At 35.9% G+C, this 23,107-nt stretch overlaps 1 protein-coding gene across 1 annotated transcript in view; it reads right to left on the bottom strand.

The window, feature by feature from the left end:
* Il1rapl2 (interleukin 1 receptor accessory protein like 2) overlaps positions 1 to 22,892 on the bottom strand; it is a 768,417-nt gene extending 745,525 nt beyond the window's left edge. Inside the window, exons 1-2 of the mRNA XM_060374647.1 lie at positions 22,880 to 22,892; positions 9,369 to 9,642 (exon numbers count right to left, since the gene is read on the bottom strand). Coding sequence (XP_060230630.1) covers positions 9,369 to 9,642; positions 22,880 to 22,892 — 287 coding nt within the window. The remainder of the gene's footprint in view (positions 1 to 9,368; positions 9,643 to 22,879) is intronic.
* Between the last annotated feature and the right edge of the window lie 215 nt (positions 22,893 to 23,107).

Here is a 23,107-nt window from a genome sequence, read left to right as displayed (position 1 = left end):
AAACCTCTCTATCTCAGCTCTCAGAAGATTAAACCATTTCTGTTTCAATTAATGTTGGTGTTAGAACCTATTCTGACTTTGCAAAATGAAGTTACTTGTTGAACATTAATGTATGTTATTTTGGGAGTGAAGGGTAAATACATAGATTCCATAATCTCCTTTTAAATTCAGAAAACATGGAAATATTAACATTAAGTGGTTATGAAAAATAAGAAATGCCAAGAAAAGAACTTAAGGAAGAGTGACAAAACATACTAGGAGAAGGCCAGTCCATGTGATATCTAGCATTGTGGTAAAGAATGCGTCAAAAAGAAGTGGAAGACCAGGTAGGCCAAATACACTGACAGGTCAAGTAATCTGAGGATTTACAACTGACTTGGTCATTGTGATTAGCATTGTGGAAGACATTGAAGAGTTTGATAAGAGAAGTTTTGGTAAATAATGAAACTAATATATATGGGTTCAGATAACTCACATTCTTAAGTGTTTTATTAAAGTAGACACTCAAAGGATAAATTAAATAAAGACTAATCTTATTTATCTATCTATGGTAACATGCTATAAGGAGATGAAGTAGATACAGGTGCCAGTAGACAGGCAGAGTTAAAGTTCTCTACTAATTCTTTCATTTCTGTCAGTGGAATGGGAAACAATGAGGAGGAGTGCTGTAGGTATGAAGTGGGCAGGAAAATATAAACTAGTCATTTAAACAGAGGGAAGACTGAACTAAGAGTACATAGTAAGACCACTGAGAAGTATTAAGGATCCATTTGAAGTTCAGTATAATTCATTTAATTAAATTAAAACAAATAAACGTTATTATACTTCCTTTCAGTCAAGATCAGCAGCAAGAATAGAGGCAGAGAATAGATGAATGAGTAGGCATAAATGAGATTGTGATATTAACAAGCAAATAAAATGAAGAGAGAAAGGTTAAAGAGAATCAAGATGGTATATATGGAAATGATTGTAACAATTGATCACTCTATTTAAATATTCTAGGTGGAAAAAAAGAAAGAGGGAGTGCAAAATTGTGAGATAGTTCATTGTCTCAGTGGCATCAATAGATTATCAGAAATAGGGTATAGAAAAGTAGGTTATGGAAGCAAGAGTGTAGAATGCACAAATGAAATAACAAAGGGATTTGCTACAACTGTCAATACTCTATAATATTTCAGGGGTTCTGCCACACTTATTATGCTACGTTCTTTGTTCATAAGGTTTTCAGTTTCCTGTGAAGAAAATAGGTTAAACCCTTAATTCTTACAAAAATAACTATAGAACATAAAGTCATTAAATATTGTGTTATGACACAAGGCATAAAACTAAAAAAGTACATATACACACCAGTATTAGCCAGTTAACCAGTGGCTACTTGAAACCAATTCCCATTTATAGTTATAAAATAGAATTCATTTTATAAAGTAAAAATCCCACTAACTCACTAAAAAATAGAAACACACTTCTGTCTAATAAACATTCTGAATAGAGCTGAATTTCATCAGCATTATACAATAGAGTGTTTATATTTCTGAGTTATACAGCTAGTGTATAATAATCTGGTAATGTACTATAAGCTGCAACATAAATAATTTCCTGTTAATGGGGGAAACAAAGTACAATTGTTATATATTTGCCTTTTGAAGTTATATATAATTTCATAAATAAGCACATTATCAAACTTTAAATGTTGAAAAATAATTTTGTCATGGACTGTAATCATTTACATATAATTAGTACCCAAAATAATTAAAGCAAGGTCTCCTATTTGTAACAGAAATAGGTCAAAAACAGCTCTTGCATTTCATTTCATCCTACACAGACCAAATAAGATATTGCTACTGTCTCAAGACCCTGCTATACAATCTTGAACTTTTCTGGGGTCAATTAAGTCTATAAGATTCAGGCTTTCATTTTTGCAACAAGGAACTCTGTGATCACCTGGAAATTGCTACCCAGGCAACCAACTTGTTGACACTTAACTTTTCAAGGATCAATAGTTAAGGTTGGAATTGAATTTTGAGAAAGTTGTGTGTCCTTGAAAATCTCTTGGTAACCATGGTAGAGAGGAAGGTATGAGGGTAGAAGGTGATAAAAAGGATTTCTTAGTGCCTGAGATAGACTAGAACAACCACTTCTAAAAACACATAGCTTTCCTTGCTATGTTACATAAAATGAATGCTATAGAATATATTTGATGAATACTTATGACTAAAGTGTAAAAATGCACTCAGACATTACATAACATGTTACATATCTGTGTAATTTAAGTGTAAAAAGGCAAATTTATTGTATACTTATATTTATTTCTTCTTATATATTGTGGAATATTGCAAACAGATTCAAAAATTAAAAAAAAAAAAACAATATACTGACTTGACCATATGGTCAGGCACAAAGCAAGCCTCAACAAATAAAAGAAGATAGAAATATTGTCTTGTATCCTATCACACCACCACGGCATAAAACTAGACCTCAACAACAATGGAAATGACAACATGCCTACATACATATAGAAAACAAACAACTCTCTACTCAACCACAGCTGGATCTGGGAAGAAATGAAAAAAGAAATTAAAGACTTCTTGAAATTCAATGAAAATGAAGGCACAACTTATCCAAACATATGGAACACAGTAAAGGCAGTGCTAAGAAGAAAGTTCATAGCACTAAGGGCCTCCAGAAAGAAGTTGGAGATATTTCATTCAAGCAACTTAATGGCACACCTGAAAGCCCTAGAAAAAAAGAAGCAGACACACCCAAAAGGAGTACACAGTGGAAATAATCAAACCCAGGGCTGAAATCAATGAACAAGAAACAAAACAACTCAAGGAATCAAAGACACAAGAGCTGGTTCTTTGAAAAAAAATCAACAATATAGACAAACCTTTGCCAAACTAACAAAAAGGCAGAGAGAAACTATTCAAAACAGCAAAATTGGAAATGAAAAGGGGGATATAAAAACAGACACTGAGGAAATCTAAACGATCATTAGGTCTTATTGCAAAAGCCTATATGCAACAGAATTTGAAAATCTAAATGAAACAGACAATTTTCTTGATAGATTCCATTTACCAAAATTAAATCAAGATAAGGTGAATAGATTAAACAGTCCTATATCCCCCAAGGAAATGTAAGTTCTCATCAAAAGTCTCATATCCAAAAAAAGAAAAAGAAAAAAAAAAGCACAGGGCAAGATGTTTTCAGTATAGAATTCTAACAGACCTTCAAAGAAGAGCTAACGCCAATATTCTTCAAACTACTGCACAAAATAGAAACAGAAGGAACATTACCAAACTCATTCTATGAAGCCACAGTAACCTTGATACCTAATCCTCACAAAGACCCAACATAAAAAGAACTATTTCTCTTATGAACATTGATGCAAACATACTCAATAAAATACTTGCAAACCAAATCCAAGAACACATAAAGGATATCATTCACCATGACTAAGTAGGCTTCATCCCAGGCATGCAGGAGTGATTCAATGTATAGAAATCCATCAATGTAATCCACCACATAAGCAAACTGAAGGAGAAAAACCACATGATCATCTCTTTAAATGCCGAAAAATCATTTGTCAAAATCCAACACCCATTCATGTTTAAAGTCTTGGATATCAGATATCAGGGATACAAGGTATATACCTAAACACAGTAAAGACAATATATAGCAAGCCTATAGCCACCATCAAACTAAATGGAGAGAAACTTATATTAATCCCACTGGAATCAGGGACAAGGCAAGGCTGCCCACTCTCTCCACATCCCTTCAACATAGAACTTGAAGACTTAGCTAGAGAAATTAGACAACTAAAGGAGATCAAGAAGATAAAAATAGAAAGGAAAAATGTCAGAGTATCACTATTTGGAGATGCTATGATAATATACATGAGTGATTCAAAAATTCTACCAGTGAACTCCTTCAGCTGATAAACACTTTCAACAAATGATTGGATATAACATTGACTCAAAAAAAAAAAAAAAAAAAAACATTTAAGCCTCCTGTCTACAAAAGACAAATTGGATGAGAAAGAAATTAGGGAAACAACACCATTCACAAAAGCCACTAAGAAGATAAAGTACTTTGGTATGTCTCTAACCAAGCAAGTGAAAGACCTATTTGAAACAAACAAACAAACAAACAAACAAAAAAAAAAACCCAAAAACTTCTGAAGAAAAAAATTTGAGAACATATCAGAAGAGGCAAAGGTCTCCCTCCCATGCTCATGGATCTCGGTAGGATTAACATAGTGGAAATGGCCATCCTGCCAAAAGCAATCTACAGAGTCAATGCAATCCCATCAAAATACTAACACAATTCTTTTACATAACTTGAAAGAAGAATTCTCAATTTTATATGGAAAAACAAAAACAAACAAAAAAACAGAATTGCCAAAACAATCTTGTACAACAACAGATATTCTGGAGGTATCTCCATCTCTGATCTGAAACTGCATTACATTGCAATGGTAATAAAAACTGCATGGAACTGGCATAGAAACAGAAAGGTGGATCAATGAAATCAAATAGAAGACCCAGAAATAAACCCACACATCTATGGATACTTGATTTTTGACAAAAAGCCAAAACCATACAATGGGAAAAAGATAGCATCTTCCACAAATAGTGCTGGTCTAATTGGATGTCTACAGGTAGAAAATACAAATAGATCCATATTATGTTAAAGTCCTAGTGGATCAAAGATCTCAACATAAACCAGACACAATAATTCTGTTAGAAGAATAAGTGGGGGAGAGCCTTGAACTCATTGGCACAGGAGACAACTTCCTGAACAGAACACCAACAGCACAGGCTCTAAGATCAACAATCAATAAATGGAGCTTCATGAAACTGTAAATCTTCTGTAAAGCAAAGGACACTGTCATCAGAACAAAATGACTGCCTACAGATTGGAAAAGGATCTTCACCAACCATATAGCTGACAGACAGAGGGCTAATATCAAGAATATATAATGAACTCAAAAGGTTAAAAAGCAATAAATCAAGTAACCCAATTAAAAATCGGGTACTGAGCTAAGTAGAGAATTATCTGTAGAGGAATATTGAATGGCAAAGAAACACTTAAAGAAATGCTCAACATCCTTAGTTATCAGGGAAATGCAAATCAAAACAACCCTGAGATTTCACCTTACACCCCTCAGAATGGCTAAGATCAAAAACTCAAATGACAACACATGCTGGAGAGAATGTGGAGAAAGGGGAACCCTCCTTTATTGCTGGTGGGAATGTAAGCTTGTACAACCACTTTGGAAATCAATCTGGAGCTTTCTCAGAAAATTAGGAATAGTACTACCTCAAGATCCAGCTATACCACTTCTAGGCATATATCCAAAACATGCTCAAGTATACAACAAGGACATTTGCTCAACCATGTTCACAGCATCTTTAATTGTAATAGCCAGAATCTGGAAACAACCCAGATGTCCCTCAACTGAGGCATGGATACAGAAATTGTGATACATTTACTCAGCAATTAAAAAGAAGGAAATCATAAAATTTGCAGGCAAATTGTATGAAGTACATAAGGTCAATTTCAGTGAGGTATCTTAGAAACAGAAATACACACATGGTATTTACTCCCTTATATGTAGATATTAGACAAATAATATAGGATAATCATAGTAAATTCTGTACACTTAAAGAAGCTAAGCAAGAAGGAGGATCCTGGGAAAGATGATCAATCCTCATTCAGAAAGGCAAATGGGATGGACATGGAAAGAGGAAGAAAACAGGTAACAGGACAGGAGCCTAACACAGAGGGCCCCTGAAAGGCTCTACCCAGCAAGGTATCAAAACAGATTCTGGGACTCATAACCAATCTTTGGACAGAATGCAGGGATTCTTGTGAAAGAAGGAGGAGATAGAAAGACATCGAGGGGATAGGAGATCCTCAAGTAGAGCAACAGAATAAAAAAAAAACATCTGGGCCTAGGGTTCTTTTCTGAGACTTGTACACCAACCAATGACCATGCATTGCGATAACCTAGAACCCCTGCACAGATGTAGCCCATGGCAGCTCAGTCTCCAAGTAGGTTCCCTACTAAAGAGAGCAGGGGATTTCTCTGCATGAACTCAGTGGCTGGCTCTTTGATCACCTCCCCTTAATGGGGAGCCGCCTTAACAGGCCACAGAGGAAGACAATACAGCCATTCCTGATGAGACCTGATGGCTTAGGGAAGGAGGGAAGGGGAGGAGGACCTGGGGAGAGGTTGGGAAGAGACAAAGGAGTGGTGGTAGGACTGGGAGGCACATGGGAGGGGCCTAAATCTTGGATACAAAGTGAATAAAATATAATCAAAAATTAAATAAATTTTAAAAAGACAATATAACTGAATTTCCCTGAACTAATTATAGATATTCAAGAATTAACAATGTATTACATACTTTATTAAACTAGGTCTAATCACTTCAATTTTTCTTCAACTTTTGGTGTGGTTTTCTAGGATAATTACTGAGAGTGACTTGATAAATCACATTTGGATGATCAAAACAAATGTCATGCTTTCTGGTTGAATAACCACACTAAGCGATTATCTGGAAAGAATTTGTGATACATTAAGGATTTGAGATTCTAATTTATTTCTTTGATTATTAAAGTCAAAGTATCTGAGTTACAGTCCTATTTAATGAAGGGGTTTCTCTCTTATTCTGTGTCCTTATTGTACAGCAGTGAACATAATGTTTTTGCCTCCAACTGGTTATCTACATTCAGCTATTGTCCCTAAAATTTGAAGAATTCAATATTCATTTATAGTCATACATTATTTTCAATATGCATAAATGCGCTCTTGAATTATTAGATTACAGCTTCATCTACAAATTTAGTCACCTCTTATGCACAATTTGTGAATGTGATTTGGTGTATTTTATCAAATAAAATAGATTTCATCATTTTTAAAGCATTAAAATCTTAATTTAAAGGACTAGAGAGGAGAGACTGTGAAACAAATTTCATGTTAGCACTGCCTGAATTTGTGCTCTTAAGTAAATGAGTGACTTTCAGTCCATGAAGTGTGTATAATATAGGTCTGGAGCATCTTTCAATAATGTATGGAAACTATTATAGAAAACAAAACTACCCAACAATGATGGGCTAGTAAATAACAAATGCTTCCTTTCCAAAACATATTATTCTAGGCTTACTATGAGAAAATACTAGATAAATCTCATTTGCGAGACATTCTATATATCTAAACAGTTTATTTTAAGTTTTCAACCGTATCAAAAAACAAGATAACTGAGGAACTGCCGTGCTTTAAAAGGGATGACAACCAAATTTGTCATGGTGACACATGCCTTAAATTCCAGCATGCAGGAACCAGAGGCAAGTAGATATCTGTGACTTCAAAACCAGCCTAGACTATATAGTGAGTTCTAGGACAGCTAAAGCTACATAATGAGACCCTGTCTCAAAAAAATCAGAAGAGAGAAAGACCCATGCCAACTAAGTGGAATGAAAATCTGGATGATATCCTGAAACAGAATAAAAAGAGTTGTAAGGGAAAATTGTGGAAATATGAAGCATTACCTTTAGTTTATATTAATGTAACATTTTACATTGCTTTATAGGGTCATTAATTATAATAAATATATCGAAGTAATAAGAGTGTAGACTATATAGACACCTTTGTAATCATTCTCTTAATCTACAATTTATCTGGACATTTAATTTAAAACAAATAGATTTTAACTATAGCCTCTCTTGTTAGGATTAATGTCTACAAACCAAGTATATTCTCTTCAATAAGGAAATTATTAAATTGTGGCATTGTAGAATATTATGCAGCATTGAATATTACATGCCTACAAAAAGAGTGAATTTTCTGTTCTTTATATTAATGAACAAAAGGAAATTCAGAGAAATATTAATATAGAAACATTCATTTTGGTTATAAAACAATAACACAATATCTCTGTGTAAATATGCTCATATGATTAAGATCTAGGATGTATATGTGATGCATACAATAAGCTTGTAACTTTGGTAAGAGTAAAGGTCTAAAGAGAGAGAATGGAAGAATAGGAGATAGTAATATTGAGGACATATGTATAGTAGAGAAGGTAACCAATAACTAATTCATTAATTCTGTCTAGAACCTTTGTAGTATGAGATAATGCTTTGTAAAGAAACTGTAAATTTATAAAAAAAATACAGAATAAAAAATCAAATAAATTAGAGGAAAAGAGTACTTTAGATTGGCATGTTTTAGTGGCAGCAAAGATCAATGAGGGGCAAACAGGCAAAGAATAGTGGCATCCTGCAAAGTACAATGTCAGTCTTTAAAAGTGAATAAGACCTATTTCGCAGTTTTTCCAAGAGCTGTACAAGTAGAATATACTGTGCATCACTAAGGATGTAGTAAAAATGATTGCTGCCTCTGCCAAGTCCATGAGGTGTCTTCTTAACCTCTTCATTTGTTCCTCTCAGAACTCCCCCTGCACATGTGCACAAAAGTGAGTTTAAGGCTTCAGGAGCTTTCTTTATTTATACACTACCTTGTTCTCTTGGCCTTTAGAACAATGAGGACTCACCAGGGAGTTGTCAAAAGTGCTTTTGATGAAGTGACATAGCTTTACACCAGAGACCAAAATAGAAAGGATCTGTATTTCCAAGAAGTTAAAATCAAATAGAGTGCAGGTCCCCAGTGAAAATGACAGAATTGAAAGGTAAGTTAAAGGTCATTTCAGCTCTGTACTTTAATATCTATCTGAAATGCTAGCTCCTATGTCAAAATGCTGGTCAGTGGAGGGAGATCATACTGTAGAGTCCCTAATGTGAAATAATTTGCTTCTTATTGTAAATTTCTGGCAACAATTACATCTGTTAAATCCTTAGAATACAGTACTCAGAAAGTCAGTTTTATGCTGAACATTTAGACAGAGTAGAGTTAATCTCATTTTGCAAATTGTATGTATAGTAGCTAATTTGCTGTGAAGTCCCTGGGCAGCATTTGAAGCTACTTTCCATCATCAAGAGAGGCAAGACCTTGGCCTAAATGATATGTGAGGTCACTTTCATGGCCATGTGTCAAGATCATTGATCCAATTGGTTCTGTGGTGAAATAATTGTTAATATAAGACCTTGGAGCAGAGGTGAAGTTAAGAAAGAAGTCACACAATGCTCTAAATTAACGAAATACACACAGGAAACAGGAGTTCTACAATGAGACAATCTGATAAGAACGTATGTAGTTCCAATAGATCATCAAAATTGAGTTTATTGAAGTTCTACACAATTTGCTCTACAAATTGTGAGTCACACCAGCAAACACTCCAACAGAACTTACCCTCACAAAACACTGCAAGGCAAGTGATTGAGCAATGTTTTCATATGATACTTACCTTAAAACACATGTGTAGAATCCACTGTCTTGTGCCTCAGCTGAATGAAACCATATTGAGTCTTCCTCTTTGCTCATCCTGACTTCTGAGAAGATGATAGGCTCTTCCAAATCACCTTTGTTTTTGTACCAAATTAGCCTGAGCCCCGCACTCTGGGCCATGCTATAGTTGGTGCGAATATAACTGTAGAAAAGGGCACATTTCACTCTTACAGGTTCACCCGCTAAAGCCATGTATGTCTTGAGATCCACCGACCAGTCAATGCAGCCATCCACTGAAAGAAAACAAGATAAGAGAGGAGATTCAGGGATCATTACTCAAAATAACAGTGAGAGAAGTAATCACTGCCATTATGCATAAGGAACTTTCTGTGAATCAGAGCTTTATAGAGATGGCTTTATTAAATCTACCAGTAGCTTTATGAGACACTCCAGCACCTTCCTTAGACTTTAGTAAGCAGAGATAATGCTTTAGCTCTCTGTCCTTCGGGCATTTTTCTATCCTTTGCAGCCACACTTAGAAAAAAAAATCTGCTAGTTAAGCTCCCCAGAAGGCTTTCTAGTACTCTTCACATACCTATATTATAGTCCTGGGTCTGGGCAGTCAGTAGAGGGGCCTGCTAAGTGAATTGCACCTGTTAACCAGAAAATCTTTCCTCTGTGAGATCATATGAACCTGGACCACTAGTGGGAAACTGACATGCCAGATTCAAGTGATTCTGACTGATTGCTTGGTTGGAATCTTATTAAACAAGTATCAATAAGAGACCCCTGCCCAGACGAGGTGTAGTCCTGCAATTAACACTTGTATTTATATTTTACAGATGTGAACACTGAGATTCAGCTAAAAAGACTATACCCAAGGCCACAGAACTAGTAAATGGTTCGAAATCAATGCTGACCAGAGACTATATATATTTTCAACCTCTACTTTCCACTACCTATGCATCTAAGGGAGACAATAGCCAGTGTGTTTTTCACTTCCTGTTGATAAAGCAATGCTGAGATTAAAGGTGCTAGGCACCTGAAATGATTACTGGCTAATATATAAATATATACATACTTACATTTTCAATGGTATGACATATTAATAGCATATTTTAAACATAAGTCACTTTCTTTTTATACTCTTAGGTCTCCCTTGCTGCATAGGTGGTATATGGTCATGAGGATATATTATATTAATTTCATGTTTAATCAAATAATACTGGGTGGATAAATCTAATATTAAAAAAAAACAGATACAGTAAAATCTCCATTTCCAGAAGGATTAGAAATGAATGCAGAAGCTAATTTAGTATGCTATTCAACACAACTAGCATAGATACTGTAGCCCTGAATGCATAGTCTTTTACAAGAATTTCATCAAAAAGGATCCAAGATGGCAGCACCAACCACTCAAGGTATCTGAACAGCAGCTCAGCAGTGAGAGCAGGGTTACCAGCAGGCTGTACTATGGACCCCAAAACCCTGACATCTCTGTTTCTCAGTTGAGAGAAGAATCCACAGGGATACTAGAAGTTCCATCTTCAGGTCATGATCCCAGGCTCCTGCCTGGCACTGCCACAGTCCTAGGCAACCTGCCTGAAGATATCTTCCTGGGACTGGCAGCAGCAGCACATGTGGGGGAGAGGAGTCCTACAGTACAGCCTTAGACCACTTGCCGGGAACCCACCATCTGTGGAAATCTACCAGGGACCAGTGGTAACAGCTTGCTCTGCTCTGACCCCACGGCCTTTGCTACCCACCTCATAAGCCCACTCTCTGGGATATTTTTCTGAGACGGACAACTAGTGCTCAGACCTTGGGCACTCACTCACTGCCTACAGAGTGAATAACATTCTCTACTGAGGATCAGACTCCTATCTGGGAGCCCATTATCACAGTCCTGTAGACACTTTCTGGGTACTAGAGGCTCCTGTTTCCAAGCTCAGGAGACCATACTCAACATCCTTCCAGGTCGCAGCTGCTAGTGGCACTCACTTTCACCGCATAGTTCCCAACACTTTAATAGTGGGAGACTTCAACACCCCACTCTCACCAAGGGACAGATCATCTAGACAGAAGCTAAACAGAGAAATAATGACACTTACAGAGATCCTATATCAAATGGACTTAAGAGATGTCTACAGAACTTTTCATGGAAACTCGAAAGAGTATACCTTCTTTTCAGTACTATATGGAACATTCTAAAAAACTGACCATATAGTTGGGCACAAAGCAAGCCTCAACAGGTAAAAGAAGATAGAAATAATCGCTTGTATCATATCAGACCACCATGGTCTAAAGACTAGACTTCAACAATAACAGAAAGAGCAAAAGTTCTACACTCACATGGAAACTGAAAAACTCTCTACTCAATGACAACTGGGTCAGGAAGGAAATAAGTAAGAAATTAAAGACCTCTTAGAACTTAATAAAAATGAAGGCACAACTTACCCCAACTTATGGGACACAATCAAAGCACTGCTAAGAGAACAGTTTATAGCAATAAGTGCCTTCATAAAGAATTTTGAGGTATCTGATACAAGCAACATAATGGCACACCAGAAAGCACTAGGAAAAAAAAAGAACTAGACACACTAAAGAGGAGTAGACTGCTTGAAATAACCAAAATTGGGGCTGAAATCAATACATTAGAAACAAGCAGAACAATTCAAAGAAACAATAAAACCAAGAGCTGGTTCTTTGGGAAAATCAGCAAGATAGACAAACCCTTAGCCAAACCAACTAAAAGGCAGAGGGACACTGATTGAATTAAAAAAAAAAAGAAAAGAAAAGAAAAACAGGAGGGGGTACATGACAACAAGCAATGAGAAAATCCAAAGAATTATTAGGTCAGACTTCAAAAGACTATATGCAACAAAATTTAAAAATCTAAATGAAATGGATAATTTTCTTGATAGATTCCATTTACCAAAGCTGAATAAAGATCAGGTAAATAACGTACATAGTCCTATATCCCTAAAGGAAAAGAAGCATCCATCAAAAGTCTCGTATCCAGAAAAAAGCCTAGGATCAAAATGTTTTAGCACAGAATTCTATCAGACCTTCAGAGAAGAGCTAAAACCAATACTCTTCAAATTATTCCACAAAATACAAAGAGAAAGAACATTACCAAACTCATTCTGTGAAGCCACAGTCAACTTGATCACTAAACCACACAAAGACCCAACAACAAAAAAGAGAACTTCAGACCTATCTCCCTTATAAACTTTGATGTGATAAAATAAAATAAAATAAAATAAAATATGTGCAAACTGAATCCAGAATACATAAAAGATATCATCCACCCTGACCAAGTAAGCTTCATCCTAGGCTTGCAAGGTGGTTAAATATACAAAAATCCATCAATGTAACCCTATAATCAAACTGAAGGAGAAAAACCACATGACCATCTCCTTAAATGCCAAAAAAGCATTTGAAAATATCCAATATGTATTCATGTTTAAAGTATTAGAGAGATCAGGGATACAAGGCACATATCTAAACACAGTAAACACAATATACAGCAAGCCTACAGCCAACATCAAACTCAAAGGAGAGAAACTTAAATCAATCCCACTGAAATCAGGGACAAGACATGGCTGCCCACTCTCCCCATATCTCTTCAACATAGTACTTGAAGTCCTAGCTAGAGCAATAAGACAACTAAAGGAGATCAAGGGGATACAAATCAGAAAGGAGGAAGTCAAAGTATCACTATTTGCAGATGAATGATAGTATATATGAGTGACCCCAAAAATTCAACCAGAGAACTCCTTCAGCTGATAAGCACATTCAGCAAAGTGACAGGATACAAAATTAACTAAAAAAAAAAAAAATCAGTAGCAATCCTGTGTACCAAAGACAAACTAGACAAGAAAGAAATTAGAGAAACAACATCTTTCAAAATAGCCACTAATAATATAAAATCCCTTGTGGTGACTCTAACAAAGCAAGTGAAAGAAATCTTTGAAGAGACTTAAAGTGTCTGAAGAAAGAAATTGAAGAAGATATCAGAAGATGGAAAGATCTTCCAAGCTCATGGATAGGTAGGATTAACATTGTGAAAATGGTCATCCTGCAAAAAGCAATCTACAGATTCAATGCAGTTCCCATCAAAATACCAACGCAATTATTTGTATATTTTGAAAGAACAATTCTCAACTTCACATGGGAAAACAAAAAACCCAGAACTGACAAAATGTTCCTGTACAACAACAGATCCTCTGGAGGTATCTTCATCCCTGATCTCAAGCTGTACTACAGAGTAATAGTAATAAAAACTACATGGTACTGGCATAGAAACAGAATGGTGGATCAATGGAATCAAATAGAAGACCCAGAAATAAATCCACAAACCTACAGATACTTGATTTTTGACAAAGAAGCCAAAACCATACAATGGAAAAAAGACAGCATCTTCAGCAAATCGTGGTCATCTAACTGGATGTCTATATGTAGAAAAATGCAAATAGATCCATACTTATCACCCTGCACAAAGTTAAAGTCCAAGTGAATCAATGACGTCAACACAAAACCAGACATACTAAATTGGTTAGAAGAAAAAGTGAGGAAGAGCCTAGAACTCATTGGCACAGGAGACAACTTCCTGAACAGAACACCAACAGGACAGGCTCTAAGATCATCAATTAATAAATGGGACCTCATGAAACTTAAAAACTTCTGTAAAGCAACGGACACTGTCATCAGAACAAAATGACATCTTATACACTGGGAAAGGATCTTCACCAATCCTGTATCTGATAGAGAGCTAATATCCAGAATTTGTAAATATCTCAGGAGGTTAAACAGCAACCAATGAAGTAATCCAATTAAAAAATGGGATACAGAGTTAAGCAGAGAATTCTCTGTAGAGGGATATTGAATGGCAGAGAAACAAAGCAATGCTCAGCGTCCTTAGTCATCAGGGAGATGCAAATCAAAACGACCCTGAGATTTCACCTTACACCCATCAGAATAGCTAAGATCAAAAAGTCAAGTGACAGTACATGTTGCAGAGGATGTGGAGTAAGAGGAACCCTCCTTTATTGCTGGTAGGAATGTAACCTTGTACAACCACTTTGGAAATCAATCTGGTGCTTTCTCAGAAAATTTAAAGTAGGTCTGCCTCAAGACACAGCTATAGCACTCCTGGGTATATATCCAAAATATGCTAAATGATACAAGTAGGACCTTTATTTGCTCAACTATGTTTGTAGCAGCTTTATTCATAATAGCCAAAATCTGGAAACAACCTAGATGTCTCTCAATGGAAGAATAGATAAAGAAATTGTGGTACATTTACACAATGGAATACTACTCAGCTATTAAAAACAAGAAAATTATGAAATTTGCAGGCAAATGGTGGGAACTAGAAAAGATCATCCTGAGTGAGGTAATCTAGAAGCAGAAAGACACCTGTGGTATATACTCACTTATAAGTAGATAATACCCATCTTATATAGGTTAAAAATACTAAAATCTATAGTCCTAAAGAACCTAAACAACAAGGAGGACCCTAGGGAAGATGTTCAATCATCATTCACAAGGGAAATAAAGGATAGACATTGGAAGTAAAAGAAGACAAGGAACAGGACAGGATTCTTACACAGGGGATCTCTGGAAGACTCTACCCATTAGTGTATCTAAGGAGATACTGATTCTTATAGCCAATTTTTGGGCAGAGTACAGGAAACTTATGGACAAAAACGGCGATATAAATACCTGGAGGGGCAAGAACTCCAGAAGGAGCCCAACACAGCCAAAAATCCTGAGCCCAGGTGTGGCTACAGAGACCAATACTCCAACCAAGGACTATGCATGGAGATAACCCAGAACCCATGCACAGATGTAGCCCATGACAGCTCAATCTCCAAGTGGGTTCCCTAGTAATGGGCACAGGGACTGTCTCTGACATAAACTCAGTGGCTGGCTCATTGATCACCTCCCTCTGAGGGGAAAGCAACCTTACTAGACCACAGAGGAAGACGATGCAGCCAGTCCTGATGAGGCCTGATAGGCTAGGGTCAGAGGTAAGGGGAGGAGGTCCTCCCCCATCAGTGGACTTGGGGAGGGGCATGGGAGGAGAAGAGGGACTGGAGTTGGGACTGTGAGGATAGGAGGGAGGGGGCTACAGTCAGAAGACAAGGTGAATAAATAGTAATAAATATATTAATTAAATTAAAATTAAAAAGGATTTCCATCAAATTATGCTGGTGTTTTTATATTACCTTGTTTCATTTTATAAATCATATCATAAAATTGTGTAAATTCCATTTTAAAATGATTCTTTGCTTATAATTCTGAAAGCTGCTCTGTTTCCTTTTTCAGATGTTGAGAATTCTGTAGCCCAGTGTGTTTAGTCTTTTAACCTCAGTTGACAGAAAGCTTAGAGCCAAGTGCTATGCTCAAATGTAATAACGATCATACTTCAAACTTACACTCTCTGTATATGAAGGGTTATTGAACTAGGGTTCAAGGGTACTCAAGGGAAAGGTGCCCAAATAGGCTTTTGATTGTTGGCAAAATAATGTGCCTATTCACATAGGGATTTTTTTTTTTTCTGGGGAGATTTTATACTACACTTCATTAGACTGTCAAAGGAGAGCACAGCCTAAAACTTTATGGTTTCTTTTTCATAATTGTAATATGGTCTTACATAGCAAACCCATGGCCTTGTGCTGGTAATGGAAGTATTCTACTACTGGTTTATGAACTACCCATGGTTTCTTTTCTTTTTTTTCTAATGTAATTTTCAGTACCCTGGTTCATATGGTCTTTTATGACAAATTCACAGAACAGTAATTGGCTTGCATTAACAAATTTGTCTTGGAAAAATAATCTCAAACTATGTAATTACTGTCTTGATAGAAAAAAGTAAGAAAATGTATATGTGTATACAGTTTTTTTTTTTTCCTTTCAAAACTCCTTCACATTGCTCCTCTACTCTTTTTGTTATATAATCAAGATCACTTCAAGCTCAAGCTACATTTCCCAGTCTTGGCATCCTAGTTTTGCCTATAAACTATGGGATATGATTTGTACTAAAGATAATAAAAATATTTGCTCCTGAATCACAACAGTCATGTCCAATAGTTTGTGACATTTAATTGCTATTACAATTAATGTTATCACACAGACCTTGAAAGCATACTGAGAATTCATTTCCTTCTGAATACTACCTGAAAGATATACACTTGGCTTAATATATGTATGGTCCTTTTGCTTCTTATTTTAGACATCAGGGAAAGAGTATTTATAAATAAGGTAGTCAACAACCAAAGAAGAGAAATTCATCAACTAGGGAAAAATCCAATCTATCAATATCATTCTTTTATTTTTTTCATTTTTAATATTCACAATACATGATTACACCTTGAACTATTTCAATAGAGCTAAAAGATTTTTTCCCACAAGATAGACAAAAGGTATGAAGCAAGAAATTTTGAAGGCCCACTTGATATCAAATATTTTTCTCCACAAAACATGCTAAGTATTGTAGCTTTCTCTCTAAAGATCATTAAACCAATATTAGATTGTAACAAGGTGGTTGATTTGCTTTTATTTGATTTCTATTCTTAGCTGTTCACCTATGGGAATAGAATGGGTGACATAAGATATAGAACATTTACTTTTAGATTTGGGATTAGTGAAAGCAACTAAAAAGTACAGAGTGAAGTTCATGGCCTATCAAGTCAGTTGTAATGCCAGTATTAAGGGACTGAAATCTTCAGATTAAGTAAGAAGCACAGACAGATATTAAATGATCCCCAAAATGAAACATTACATAAAAGGTCAAGCATGACTGAATTTTCAAGTGCCATCAGAAATCACAAATATAAGTTACATTGATGCCACAAAGAAATGGTAATAATACATAATACCTCCAATGTTGTTTGCATGTTGAATGGCCATGCATATTTGTAAAATAGCTGAAAAGATTTGTCTGTGTTGCAGCTGGTAAAGTGCAGGCTATAGCCAAGTAGTTTACATGGTGGAACTGAATAGTCTACAGAGGTGTTACAGAGGAGGCTAGCCTGTGAGCTTGACCTCATCAATCCAGCATCCAGGCCACAGAGCCATCCAGAGCTATTCTATTCACAATTCCAGTGGCAGCTTTGTAAGCAGACCTCCCACAGGGCTGCAGCAAAAAGTGTTTTCCATATAGACTGGATTCTCTCAGAGGCGATTTTATAACTGGACTCTCTGATTCATTACAACTGTGAACAGAGGCACCACAGGTAGAGAAATACTGTTTTCCTCAAACGGTGAGATTCTGCACATGGTAAATTTTATTACAGAAAAACACATTGAACATATAAACGGGTGTCTCTGTGAAGTCTAATCCTTACTACCTTGATTCAGATATCCCGAAGGTTCACAAATTATTACTCTTGATTCTGTTTTCTTGGCAGAAAATGTTTTATAATTGAAGCTTTCCAAAAACAATTACAGAGGAGCAAAGTAAACAACTATATATATATATATATATATATACTTTGCTCCTCTGTAATATATATATATATATATATATATATATATATATATAATTTTTTTTCAGGGCTCTATTTTAATCACTTTTATTCTGATCTGTAAAAACAGGTAAACAGGTGTGTGATTGGAAATCTTGATATGAAGATCCAAAACAAGAGATGTGTGATCTGTGTGGACATTGTGACATTCATGCAGTTTATTTTGCCACAAGGAGATTCCTAGGAGTGAAAGCTAGTGAAATCTCTAGCGAAACACCCAAGGAGAAGCGAGTAAGGCAGTTTATTCTCTTTATAATTTGAGTTTCCCACTGGCTTAAAAACAAAGACCTGTGAAAATGTATGAATTCTTGTAAGAGGATATGATGTCAACATTAACAACTATCAGTACATTAAAAAAAAAAAAAACAAAACACTGAGTGTAGTTAAATTAGAATCCAATGGTCATGAACATTACAATTATTTTACATGGGTAGCAGGAAATGGATATACAGCTGCACATATCACTGCTAATCTTGAATTTTCACTTCAAACTCAAAATTTGCCTCAAAATCCCCATTAAGTAAAAGGGTTCATTGTTCCAAGAGAAACTATGCAAATTCCAGACACTTTGATGACTAGTTTTGCTGGAATTCATATTGTCTAGCCTCATACTGTTATTGTGTATGTTTAATACATTCATTTTTCTTTGCTTTTTTATTTTTATTTTTTATTTATTTATTTATTTATTTATTTATTTATTTATTTATTTATTTATTTTTACTCCAGAGCTGAGGACTGAACCCAGAGCCTGGCATTAGCTAGGCAAGTACTCTACCACTGGGCTAAATCTCCAATCCCTAACACATTCATTTTTAAAATCCGTTATTTTTTTTAACTGTATCAACTCTAACCAATTCATTTTTACCACTAGCTCTTTCTTTTGAATCGATAGGGTTGTAATTAGGGGCAATTCAAGAAATTTCCCCTAGAGGGAGAGCTGCCCCAGTCTTTGTGTAGCACTTAAATTTCCTCTGCCTACTTTGTAAAACTAAAAATTTGTTAGAAGTCAAGCAGTAAGCACTGGTTGTTGGGGAAGAATCACAACACAACTATGAGGATGAACCGCTGTGACGATAGAGGTAGTGAAAAATTGGGGTGGGGCAGAGATCTTTCTCAAAACGGAAGCAGGGTATACACAGACCAGGCGAGCTGCAGCTGGAAACACAGTAACAGCAGAAAGAGAAATCCACTGAGTCTTTAACTTTATAATGGGAAATCACTACACTAGATATTTAGATGGTTCTACAAGTTTTTTTCTCTCTCTCGCTCTCTCTCTCTTATTTCATTCTCATGTCCACTCAGGAAAAAGAGGACTCAATATTTCCATTTTATTAAAAAGAAAACAAAAGCTCAGAGAATTTAAGTAACTTGCTCAGGTCACTGGAGTTGCAAAGATAGCAGGCAGCCCACCCACAACCCCCTCCCCCCCCACTAGGATGAAGTGCATTGCAGAGCTTTGGCTATTAATGCCTGTGTGTTTCATATCCTTCTTCTTATGCTCTGCCTCCTTCTAGCTCAAGATCCAGTAAGATTCAGTCCTGCCTGGTGGCATCCAAATTGTCATACGCATGCCCCAGTCTCCACACCTATCCTGTACTTTTCAAGCTGAGTCATGGCCTTTGCCTGCATAAGCCTGTTGAAATAATTGCCATTCAGTAATATGTGCCAATTTATATATCCGTGAATCACACACTGTGCTTACAAAGTAATGAACTATTACTTTGTAATAACAGTATTATAGAATTATAATCTATGTATATCATGTTCCTTCCTAGGATGAGGTCAAAACCTTGAGTAAATAGTATTTAACCCTAATCAGTGTATTTCAAGTTAAATATCTAGAGATGATCATTCAATTTTCACCATTACAAAAGTCATAGATATGTGTGTTAGTCTTAACATTTATACTAATGATTATTGAAACAATATTATGAACCATGATCTTGGAATTTTAATGTTAGAATTATATGTATTTTATTTTCATCTCAGGCCACTCTGCCACCCTAACTTTATTTTTGCTTTATTTACAAATTTATTTTTATTTTATTTTCAAATTTATTTTTGTTTACATCCATCACAGTGGAATCTGTTTCATGTGCCCATTTCTCCAGAACAAGCAAGTCAAATGCTCCAGAAAGTGATTGACTTGTACATTTATTGCTATATCTGTGCCTATTTGCCTCTAGCCTAGTCTTTTGGATAGATCTGTTCATCATTTCTTTTTAAATACATTTCTGTCTAGGTAAAAGAAATATTGACTTTTAAACTATATCTGTGCTTCAATATTCACCAATAGAAGATTTCCTGTTGCAGCTCTATAAATGCAATGAATGATCACTGCTTTGTGTTTTTGAAAGCATCTTTACATTTTTTCATGAATTGTATTATACATTCCACTTTCTTGTTTTTACCCCCTACTATTCATCAATGGGAAAGTTCTGCTGAAATAAAGCCCTTCGTTTTGTTTCAACCTAGTTATTACACTTAATCACGGGCTGGCAACTATTTTAATTTCCCTGTCATTACAAGATCTGGGTGATGCTTTGTCAGGATCATCGTTTTGTTTTTTTTTTTATCTGATGAAGGAGACTCAGTGGTATTCTGGAAGTGAAGTCAAACTGCGTCATTACATCCAACTCCTCTACTCCTGATTTCCCAAGCCCTGATGAACTCATGGGAAATAGTCAGTAGCCAGAAGTTCTTCTCAGATCCAGTAATGTTAATGCTGAGAGCAGCCAGTAATAAGTCCATGGGAGGCAGGATATCAGCACTGCCCACAACCCCTCTGTCAGGATTGCTACTGCCTACTTAAATACTGAATATTTGGCAGTAAGATGATTTCCTGTGCCAGTTCATCCTTGCTTCCCATATTGTTCACAGTTATCTGAGCCAAAAATGTTGGATGTCATCCATGACATGAATCTTATCTTCCTTATCCCACTGACCTTCCCTCTAATCATTACTCCCATAATATATTAAGCCTTGCCATTTCTGATGTAACCCAAATATCTCTCCATTTCTTTATTCCTATAGATAATGAAATATATAGGAAATCATATTTCTTTGATTTGTTATAATAGTCTTCTCTTATTGTCTTTATTTAAATTGAGAATAATTTATGTATTATAGTATACGACTTGATGTTTTTATATCTGTGTCTATTGTGAAATGATTAACCTGATTGCTCTTCTCTTCAAGTCCTGTACTGCTCATTTTGGTGAGGAGAAGATTTAAGATCTACTAAAAAATGTTCAGCTATGAAGAGCTTGCTCTGGTGGTGCAGATAAGGGAAAAGGCCAGAGGGCTGAACAGCTCTGCTTCCACCGAGTCCTAGATCCAGTATACTGATATGGTCCACCACAAAATCCATATCATCTGCTGGAATGGTTGGTATGCATGAAAGGGCTAGTCCTGATGTTCCAAAGTTGTAGGATCTCCGTGACACATAGGGCAACAATAGGATAATGTGAGGAGTCCTGGTGAGGATGCAATATTGATGTCACAAAAGCCAGAAATCTTGAACTAGACCAATGATTCATTGCAATGAACATTTGCAAGTGAAGATGTGTGGACAGAGATATATACTGTGGGACACACTTTGACATACTACAGTTTCCACAATGAGATATTTTTAAAGCTTTGGTAGTTTTTGTTGTTTGGTTGTGTGATTTTTATTTGGGGGAAGAGGATGCAAGGGCAAAGGGCACATATGATGGGACAGGGAGATGTGCTGGACTGAGATGCATAATATAAAACTCACAATGAATCAATAAAAAGTTTAAAAAATGGTCAGCTACACAGTATTATTATCTATAGTAAGTAAATAGAGATCTTAGCCTAAATCTCTTGTGTATCTGAAACCTTATGCTTTTCAACAAACATTTCTTGTCTTCTTTTCTCTGCTACATGTACTTATCATTCTAGATTCTTTCACAAGTTTACTTTTTCTTCATTATACGTCTAAGTGAAATCACCCATTGCTGCTTTTCTGTGCTTGGGTTATTTCACTTAACATAATGATTTCTTTATTTTCCCATGCTGTTTCACATAACAAAATTATTTTATTGTTTATAAAGCTAGACAACATTCCGTGACACATAAGGATTGAGTATGTACACACAAACTTATACACACACATTTCCTTGTTCATTCATCTGTTGATAGTTTGTTCTCTGTGCCTTAGCTATTGTGAATAATATTTCAAAAATATGGATGTGCAGATATGTTGATATATAATACCCTATATATTTAACATGTATATATTTAATATGTTTCCTACACAAAAATCTCATTGACACACCAGTGACTGTTAGTATTTTGGAACACAACCTGCTCCTGGGTTACCCAGCAACTTATGATGTCATCATGTTTCACTAGCCAGGTGGCCACACCTGGAAGGCATGGCTAACTTGCCCCTTAAAAGGCCAACCCTGACATGTGGTCTCTCTCTTGCTCTTACACTCTCACTCTCTCTCTTTCTCTCTCTCTCTCTTACTCTCCTCTCTTACTCTCTCTCTCTCTCTTTCTCTCTCTCTCTCTCTTCATGTCCTAATAAACCTCTTGCAGAGAATATCGGTTGACCAGCCTCATGCTTTTTTAATAATAACATTACAGTGACACATCAGTATGTTTTGATTACATATCTAGAAGTAGTTTTATTTTTAATTTTTGAAGATCTTCCATACTTTTTTAAAATTGTTGTATTAATTTAAACAATCTTCAATTGTGTGCAGGGATCTTCTTTTCCCCACATCCATGCCAACTGCTTTACTAAGTCTTTCTTATAACAGTCATCTTAGCATGTGTTTTATGCTGTCACATTGTGATTTTAATCCGCATGCATCTGATAAATAATGACACTGAGACTTACTTTACAAGCCTGTGAATCTTTGTATGTCTTCTTTTGCAAGCTGTCCAGGTCTCTTGTCCATTTTTAATCAAGATGTGTTTCTAAATTGTTTCAGTATCACACACATTTTACACATTAACTCCTTACCTGTATAGCCCATCTTTGATGGAAGGTAGGCCAGGAACATGGAAGCAGGAGCTGCTGCAGATGCTTTGTCAGCCTGCTTTTCTTATAGGAAATCAAGACCCACCTGCCCAGGGCTGGCACCACCTACAGTGTGCTGGGACTGCTCCCAATAATCATTAATCAAGAAAATGAACCACAGGCTTTCTCATAGGCAAATCAGGTGGGGTCATTTTCTCAACTGATGTTCAC

Source organism: Meriones unguiculatus, chromosome X (assembly GCF_030254825.1).
Source record: "Meriones unguiculatus strain TT.TT164.6M chromosome X, Bangor_MerUng_6.1, whole genome shotgun sequence".
Taxonomy (NCBI): Eukaryota; Metazoa; Chordata; class Mammalia; order Rodentia; family Muridae; genus Meriones; species Meriones unguiculatus.
This window is presented reverse-complemented; position numbering and strand designations above follow the sequence as displayed.